Raw genomic sequence first — 10097 nt, 5'->3', positions numbered from 1 at the left:
GCGAAACTCTGTCTCAAAAAATAATAATAATACATTTCTTTGTCTCTTTTTCTCTCCCACTCCTGGTATTTTAGTAATTACTCAAAAAATCATATCTGTACATTAATATTACCAAGTCTGAAGTTAATCAGTGTCTTTTCTTTCCTACCAAACAATACTTCTTTTCAACTTCCACGATGTTGTGGTCTAAGTTTTGTTCTCTCCTCTATTTTTCATCTTATATATTAGACATGATTAATATTTTTAACACAATATCTCAGTTTACAAATAAGGTTAGTATTTTCCTGATTCATTATTCCTTCCTGGATTTTAAATTTTCCTTCTTGGAACATCTTTCCTCTTAATAAAAATTAATATTTACAACTACTTTAAGTGAGTGTGTCTGTATAGTGAACTCTTGGCCATTTTTAAATTGCGGTTTCTTTTGTTTTATTCTACTGAAGACTCCCCACTTCACTTTTCTTGAAAAAATATAGACTTCAAGGATAATATTTTACATTTGGCACTTTTAAAATGTAATTTTATTTTCTTCTGGCTTCTAGTCTTTCTGTGTTTTAATTTTTATTTGTTTATTTATTTATTTTTGAGACGGAGTTTCGCTCTTGTTGCCCAGACTGGAGTGCAATGGCATGATCTCTGCTCACTGCAAACTCTACCTCCCAGGTTCAAGCGATTCTCCTGCCTCAGCTTGCTGAGTAGCTGGGATTACAGGCATGTGCCACCACACAAGCGAATTTTGCATTTTTAGTAGAGACAGGGTTTCTCCATGTTGGTCAGGTTGGTCTCAAATTCCCCATCGCAGGTGATCTGTTCGCCTCGGACTCCCAAAGTGCTGGGATTACAGGTGTGAGTCGCTGCATCCTACCCTGTGTTTTAAATTATTATTAATTAGAAATAATATTTTGTAGGGCTCTTTTTGAGAGCAACTCTTTCACTTTGTTGTAATTTTTTTCTAAATATTTCTCATAGTTCTAGAAATTGTCAATTATTATCTCTTTAATTGTATTTTCTTACTATTTTATAAATCCTGAAGTTTGGTAGATATATGTTGCCCCCATTTATTCCATTTCTAAGGTCTCTTAATATCCCTTTAACTTTTTCCATATCTTTGTCTCTCTCTTCTTTGTTCTGAGTAATTTTGTTGATATTTGGAATTCACTGATTAATTAGGATACACTACTATGTTTTATCCACTGAGTTTCTAATAAAAATAACATTTTATTTATTTCTTGAAGTTATTTTGTTTGTTTTCTAACAGCCTAGACAATTTTTAAACCAATGTTGTAATTTGACTTTAAAATCATTTTCTATTTTATACAATAAAGATTTATATTATATTTTGTGTCCATTAATTACAATAAACCCAGTCTTTGTATGCTGTGCTCTGACGTAGCTGTTTCCAACCTAATGTCTTCCTATATTCAGTCATTTTTATTGTGTGATCATTTGCTTTTGAGCAAATTTTTTCTTCTTTTAATTTTTGGTTTTCTATATGAGCAAATTTATTTCAACTATGCCTTAAGTATAAATTCCTGAAAAGACTTTATTTTCTGCATTATGTGCCTGCACACACATGTGTGTGTTTGAGTGTGCACGTGACAATCCAGTATTAGTATAAACTCATAGCATGCCTTCTTCATTTGGCATCACTGCCCTTATTGGGAGTACAGTGAAGTATATTTTTTATTCCTTCTTAGAAGCTAAACAGAATTTTCCTAGTTTCTTTTAATATGGCAAGTGACTTCATATGCTACAATGAATATTCTATTTGATAACATTTTTCAGTGGTGATTCCTGTGTCTTAATCTTGCTATCATAATCTAATGCTGCATTCCTGGAATATTTTCTAAGCTTCATTGTGTAAATTACCATTCTAAGAGCTTTCTTCCTTTTTCCCTATGATTGACAGACAATTTTGCATTAATCAGCTTATCCCATACCCCATTGTGTGGATCCTAGAAGTGCAAGATGTTTCACTTATTTATTTCTAACTGTTTTATTTCACTTAGTGTTTTTCTATGGATAATCATTTTTTCAATAAATATCTTTCATTTTATATCAGTAATATATTATGAAAGAATATTAATACAAATATAGTACTTACTACTTTCTTAAAATTGTTTTAATTACATTATAAAGTATAATGAAATAATAAAAGACATACATTCACCAAAAAAGACATGTGTCAAAATGTTCAAAGCCGCACTATACATAGTAACCCTAAATGGGAAACCACCCAAATGTCTGGCAACAAGGGAATGGATAAATCAATCATTATATATTCATATGATAAGATACCGTATACATCAATGAAAACAGTCAGAAAACTTACCAACATGAGAAATGACTCACAAATGAAATACTGAGAAGACACACACTCAGCAGCAAAATGTAAATCACTCTTACTCTTCAAAGTACAAGAAAAGATAAAAACATTATTATTATTATTATTATTATTATTATTTGAGACGGAATCTTGTTCTGTCACCCAGGCTAGAGTGCCGTGGCATGATCTCGGCTCACTGCAACCTCCGCTTCCCGAGTTCAAGCGATTCTCCTGCCTCAGCCTCTCGAGTAGCTGGGATTACAGGTGCTCGCCCCTGCGCCCAGCTAATTTTTGTATTTTTAGTAGTGACGGGGTTTCACCATCTTGGCCAGGCTGGTCTCGAATTCCTGACCTCATGATCCACCCACCTCAGCCTCCCAGAGTGCTGGTATTATAGGCATGAGGCACCGTGCCCAGCCGAAAACTATTTATTTTAGGAATAAATATTGTGGTTAACTTTGGGAGGTATTAATCATAAAGAGGAATAAGGAGGACCTCTGATGTGCTGATAATTTCTGTCTCTTAATTCAGTTGCTGATTTCACAATCATGCTCAGTTTGCAAAAATTCGTGAGCTGTACACAGGCAATACATGCATTTTCTGTGTTTAGACTTGAGTAAAAATGTAAAAGCTGAGAGTAATATTTCATTGATCTTCTCAGAAATTTAAGGCACAAAAAACACATAATCTGTTTTATTTTTTCAACACAACGCCATGTAATCCTTTATTTTTAAGAAATTTTCTGGTTATTTCATGTCACATAAGCACAATTGTAATGATTAAGAAAGGCGGAGGAGAGTATGGATAAAAATAATGTTCAATTTGTTAAAGAGATGTCAATGTAGAAGTATAAAACCACAGAAGGGATATGCTTCCTGTTTGCCCACTTTTCTCTCCAAACATTAAGGACAAGAGCAAGATGAGAGTGAATTTTTCTCATTCATCAGGGAACCACGGCAAGAAAAGCAGAAACAATTCAGAAAAGTTAATTTCTTTTCAGGAGTATTTGACAACACCACACTTTCCTCATGGCGTTCTTCATCTCTGTGTTTCTCAGCGTGTATATGAGAGGGTTGAACATGGGAGCAATGATGGTATAAAAAAGGGCAAACACTTTATCTTCTGAGAATGTTGTGACCGGTCTAATGTAAATGAACAATGCAGGTGCAAAAAACAGGACCACAACCATTACATGAGAACTACAAGTGGCAAGAGCTTTGCTGCGGCTCTCTGCAGAGTATGCTCTGATGGTATACAATATAAAAACATAAGACAACAACAAGACAACAAATGTCACCAAAGCAATTAAGCCTGAATTAGCAATGACTAAGAGACCTATCATGTGTATATTAGAACAGGCCAATTTCAGCAAAGGATACACATCACAGAAGTAGTGATCTATCTCATTTGGGCCACAAAATGGTACAAAGATGGTGAGAAGAAACTGACTGGCAGAATGTATAAATCCCCCAGTACAACAAACTATGATGATTGTGTTACACCTTTGCCTGCTCATGATAATGGTGTAGTGCAGGGGCTTGCAGATGGCCACATAGCGGTCATAGGCCATCCCTGTGAGAATGAAGATCTCTATGCCTCCAAAAAAATGGGTGGTAAAGAGTTGTATCATACAGTTATTATAGGAAATGGTCTTTCTGCCAGTAAGTCAACCATTAATTTGGGGGTCACTGTGGATGTGTAGCAAAGGTCGGAGAGTGAGAGGTAATTGAGGAAGAAATACATGGGTTGGTGAATGAGCTGGGTGCACGTGATAGAAATCATTATGAGTAAGTTTCCCATCCAAATAGCAATGTAGCAAAACAAAAATAATACAAAGCAGAGGACTTCAATGTTCTTATTTTGGGAAAACCCCAAGAGAATAAACAAAGTGCTATTATTGCTTTTTTCCATGGTCCAGTGTAGATAGAACATATAAGTCACCTGAAATGACATAATTTATAAGCTTACAAGTCTTTGTTAAGAAGTACAATGATCATATTTTATTTGAGGAACTAGCTAGATTTAATTTACCTCATTCAAGTGGTTCAGAGAGTAAATATCTAGTATTCAATTAAAATGGCTTTCTAATAAGACTCTCCATGTATATATATACTAGATGATTTCCATTAGCTCTCTAGCACACTGTGATCAATCCCTGCCCTAGTAGGTATGAATTCTATTGTTCAATCAACAATATTAAAATTCTATCATAGGGAATGTTTATTTCCAAAGTCTAATGTAATATACAATATTGTAATACAAAATAATTCCTTGCAAAGGATACTGCTTTTACTCTCTGGGATTCAAAATTTATTAAGGAAACAAGTCATACAAATATTATTTTTAAAATAATGTAGAAAATTCATTGAATTAACCATAGCACTAAGCATTAGCAATATTGATATCAACAAATGGGATTTGATTGCATAAACTAAAACCAACGTTGTAGGTGGTGAACAAACATATCTTAAGTTGTTAGTCTTGGATGTTGCTGCAAAGATGACGCTGAATTATCCAGTGTGTTTCATTGCTTTCTAAAAATAATATTACATCAAAATATTTTAATTAATTCTTACCAGATATCCTCAGAATGACTGTCCATTTATAATATACATTTTCAGCCCTAATTTCATTCTTGACTTCTCAAACCCCCTTAAATTTCTTCCTCATCTCTCCATGTTACCAAGTTAACATTGTTATCAATACAATGAATAATTTCATTGTAATAGAAATTGAAATTTCAAGAAGACATTCATTTTCATAGTGGAATTTCAAGAACTAGAATTAGATTAAAGGCACTTTTTTGAGAAAAAGGTTATGATCTTCTCCATAATCACACTAATCTTTGCCAATAAATAAGAAAGGCAATTTCATTTTATTTGAAGAAGAAAATTATAATATTGAATACACTGCTAGTTTGAATTATTCTTAAAATTGCTTCTTATACATTTCCATTTTCACAAATTTATGTATGTTATTTAAAACCCACCTGAAATACACTTCTTAACCCCAACAAGCATATTAAGACTCTTACATAAAATTAAGCCTCTAAGTAAAGTAAGGCACAGAATGTTCTCAGACAAAACCAGTGCATCAATCTGTCTTCATTTACCGTAAGTTTACTAAAAACGTAATTTGAATCCCTATAATTGTTGTCTTGGTTTTGTCAGCTACAGCTGATGACTAAATTCTCTACCTGGCAATTTTTCTTCTGGGTTCAACTTTTTTACAGACATAGAACCACCATGTTTAACTACTACAATGTTAGTGTTTTTTTTTTTAATTTACCAGTAAAAATCTAATCATGCTTTATAATTTGGAGGCAATCCCCGTTACTTGTCTTAATTCAGCCACTAACTTCAAATGTAATCTTGCAAATTTTATAACTTGTTTTAAAATGCTTTATCTTCACTTTAAATGTAAGGAAATATGTCTTCCTCTGTGTACTTAGAGATTGATGCTGAAGCTCAACCTTAATAATAGATGAGAAAGGACATTTAAAAGAATAAAATAGTGTACAAGGGATGATATCGTTGTGCTAATATTAATATATCACAAGGAAAACACATGAAAATTACATTAGGATTCTAGAGCTTTAGGAAATTGTACATAGTAACACAAATGGTATATAGCAAACTAAGGCTTAAAATCTGAGTTTTCTGACTCCAAAGTCTTAATTTATAACCCTCTCACCATATGTCCATGTGAAAGTAAGAAAACTCACACGGGATAAACTGAACATTAATCCTGACTGTCCCAACTCTGAAGTTTGCATACATGTCTGAATTTCTCAGGCAAAGTAGGACACTTCTTGAATTTCAGTCATCGCTCCATTTTAGACAGTGATACTTAAATGGAAAATGTCTAAGTTGAAATATAGAACTATAAATTAGGCCAAAGTATTTATTAAAAACACAAACTGAATCAGTTCAGGATCCTTATATAAGCCAGCTCTAGAAAGCAACAAAAGTACAGCTCACATATTTCTGCAGGAAGCAAGATATATTTTGTTCTCCCAAACATGAATAGCAATACTGCATTTTCAGCTATTGTCCCTGTAAGAAAAATTGCTGGGGGAAAAGTGATTTGAGTGTATACCCTAACACTGCTACTTAGATTTATGACCTTATATTCTTGGCCCATAGGTTTCCTTTCTGCAAAATGAGGACACTAGCCTCAATTCTATCTAAGAACTCTTCTCACAATATCATTTTCAGAATTACTTCTTTTTTGTCAAAGTTTTTCAGGCTATCTCTCAAGAGTTGTAACAGCATGTCCCTTTTCTCACATGCAGTTCTCCAAGAAAGTAGGCGCTATTATCTGTTGACATTTATCTTATTTTTCTAGAACATGTCATCTCATCCCCAGTGGACAATCAAGTCCTCCTTAAGCTTAGTGTTCATTTAATCCAAAAATGTCTTAGTCTATAGAATTTGCAGTACAGCTTGTTTAAAAATTAGCAACTGCTTAATATGATTTCTTAACACAGGAGTAAAAAATATATTTTCAACAAATATCACATGTTTATGAGGGCAATGCTAAGAGAGAAAAAAATAATTGAGTCACATATGCTCTGAATTTATTCAGAATCTCTTCCTTTTTCCTTTATAGTCGATTCTGTCCTCTCTTCATTGAAAGTAGTCATTCCTTAACTATTTAAATGGTTTCTTTGCAACATCTGACTTGACATCTTCAGCATGTTGAGTGCTACTGATATTTCACTTCCTATTTTCCCCAACTTATGCACAAGCAAACACAAAATTCATACCATGTTAGTAACTATTACCTGTCATATCACCAAATCAAATAAATGATGGGAGGCCACCCCATAAAAAAAAGTTTGAAGGCAAGAGGAGTACTTGCCTTGTTTTCAAAAACTACTCAAATCATAGTCCAAAGAGAACCAAGTGATTTCTGAAGGTGTTCAAGCTCAAATGCCAGGCAAAATTTTAGGTAAAGGCTATATTCTAAAGTTACATTTTTATTTCTTCCCAAGGCATTTCTTACTTACTTACAGTTAATTATTTATATGTCCCCCATGTAATCAACTCACCAATCAGCATCCTCTTAGACCCACGTTACCAGAGCATGTAACTTGAATCCTATTTAATACAAAGACTTTTATGGCTGAGATCTGCCGTTCATGCAATTTGAGTTTCTTTTTCCATTCTCTATAATCTGAGAGGGAAACTCTGGTTCTGGTTCTTATGTAAGAAAATTACTTCCATCAATTCCCATGCAGTGCTTTCATCATGTTCTCTGGGGAAGAAGTATGTGTTCTTACATACTTTATTTACCTTTAAGGAGACTTGTCAGGAAAAGTATAACTTTTTTGAGTTTACAAAATATTCATTTTAATATTTGTCAACAATACCATTGAACATTCTGTAATTTTGCATTGGTCATGTCATTTTCAATAAGCTTTTCCTTTTTTACATCTATATTCAAAGCTAGTCCTTGCTTCTACTTTGTTATGTGAGCACCACGAATAAGAGCAAATATTTAGTAAACATTTACTCTATGTCATAATGAACAAATTGACCTTTATCTTATTTATCTTTGTAACAACACTACAGGATAGATATCACTACCATTTGCATTTCAGAGATGAAGAACCTAGGGCATAAAATAGTTACGAGGCAAGGAAGTGATGCTTCTAGGATACAGATTACAAATAGGGAGAGAAAGAGGATGCAACTGAAATAACAGAAATGCCATTTCTTGCCTTGAGGGGGAGTTATATGGGATCTCTCTTTATAATTATTCATTATTCTGTGCATTAATTTATCTGTGTCTTATTTAATGATTAGAACATTAAAATAATAAAAGTATAATAATACCCTAAGGTCATAGACCAAGGTATTAAAAAATTAATTCAACCTGTAAGTTTGCTTTGCCCCTAAAGTACTATTACCAAAGGATTCTGGAAGTTCTGCTTATGATCAGTCGATTTCTTACAAGCCAATTAAACTTTCTTTTTCAACATTTTTTTCTCTCTGTTTGTTATATGTCTTCCCCCACTCTTGATTTAGTCAGTGTTTTCATATTGTTTTCAGATGTTAGCATTTTCTCCATGGGGTCCCTTATGTTCCTCTTGTCTTTTCTTGCAGACATTTGTGCCCATTCATTTTTCTAGCTGTATTTGTTTACTCAAAACACTCTCCTACTCCAGGGATTCTCTTCCCCCTTAACAGAAAGCATCTAAGTATATCTTCCCAAGTTCTTTAAAGGCAAGTTTAAAGAGTACTTTTAGGTCTTTAACACATTTTAATCTATATAGTATATGCTGTGAGGCATGGATCTAGGCTCATTTTTGCATATGAACATTCAGCTTTTCTAATATTATTTGATAAAAAGCTTATCCTTTCTCTATTAAATTACATTCTCTCTTTTGTCAAAAGTCAGTTATCTATATTTATTGTCCTATTTCTGGGTTCTGTATTTTGATTTATGTATCTACATTGTCACCAATAACACACTGCCTTGATTACTATAACTTTTAATAAGTCTGGAAATTTGGTCATCTGGACCCTCCAACTTTGTTTTCTGGAATTATGTTAGCTCTTCCAGTTACTTTGCCTTTTTGTGTGAATTTCAGAACCAACTTGTTGATATCTATTTAAAAAAAAGCTTGCTGGAATTTTTATTGTGATTGCATTAAATCTAAAATTCATTGGAGAAATCGGTGTCTTAACAATACTGAATCTTCTAATCAATGACCGTGGCATATCTCTGAGTTTGCTTAGATCATCTTTAATTTATTTCGTCAGTGTTTTATAGTTTTCTGCACACAGACCTTGCACATATTTTATTAAATTTATATGCAAATAGGTGTTACACTTTTTTAAATTTTAGATTTCAATTTTTCATTGCTCATATGTAAGAATGCAGTTGATTTTGTATGTGGACTATGTATCCTATGAATTTGCTAAATTCATTTATTAGTTCCAAGAGATTTTTGTAGATTCTCTGTAACGTTAACACAATCATGTTGGCTGAAAATAAAGACCATTTTCTTTCTTCTTTTTTAAACTTTATAAATTTAATTATTTTTGCCTATTGCACTAGCTAGGTCCTTCCACATAGTGTTAAATAATAAGCAGTGAAAAAAGACATTCTCGCCATGTTCTACATCTTAGATAATATAAGTTGGTTTTTCATCATTAATTATTATGTTAGCTATTGGTTATTCATGGGCATTCTTTATTTGACTAAGGAAGTTCATTTTTGTTCCTAGTTTACTTAGAGCTTTTAGCTTTAAAATATGTTGAATTTTCTTAAAAATTGTTTCTGCATTTATTGATATGACCATACGGCTTTTCTTATTCTGTCTTTTAACATGGTAAACTACATTGATTGTTTTCCAATTGTTTACCCAGCCTTGTATTGCTTGGATAAACCCAACTTGGTTGTAGCATATTTGTTTTGATTGCTGGATGCGATTTTCTAACATTTTGTTAAAGGTTTTACATCTATATACATAAAAAATAACGGTATTTAGATTTCATTTATTGCAGCATTTTGATCTATTTTGTTATTAGGGTGATATCTCACAAAATGAATTCGGAAATATTTCTTTTTCACTTAAAGAGAACGTATAGAATTGGTATTTTTGCTTCCTTAAGTGTTTGATAGAATTCAGCAGTGAAGCCTTCTGGGACAGCATTTTTAAAAGGTTTTAACCACTAATTCAATTTCTACAATGTATATAGGGCTAGTAAGTTTATAAATTTCTTTTTTACTGAGTTTTCGTTGTACATGGCTTTCAAAT

General features: G+C 32.8%; 1 protein-coding gene across 1 annotated transcript; it reads right to left on the bottom strand.

Annotated features, from left to right (window-relative positions):
- Positions 1 to 3302: 3302 nt before the first annotated feature.
- Positions 3303 to 4237, bottom strand: LOC100983049 (olfactory receptor 4P4). Its single transcript, XM_003811920.3, is given in 2 exon segments — positions 3303 to 3985; positions 3988 to 4237. Coding segments are annotated over 2 exon segments (933 nt in total).
- Positions 4238 to 10097: the final 5860 nt, after the last annotated feature.

The sequence above is a fragment of the Pan paniscus genome, chromosome 9 (assembly GCF_029289425.2).
Source record: "Pan paniscus chromosome 9, NHGRI_mPanPan1-v2.0_pri, whole genome shotgun sequence".
NCBI classification, from domain to species: Eukaryota; Metazoa; Chordata; class Mammalia; order Primates; family Hominidae; genus Pan; species Pan paniscus.
The sequence above is the reverse complement of the archived record's forward strand: the minus strand, read 5'-3'. Positions and strand labels throughout refer to the sequence as shown.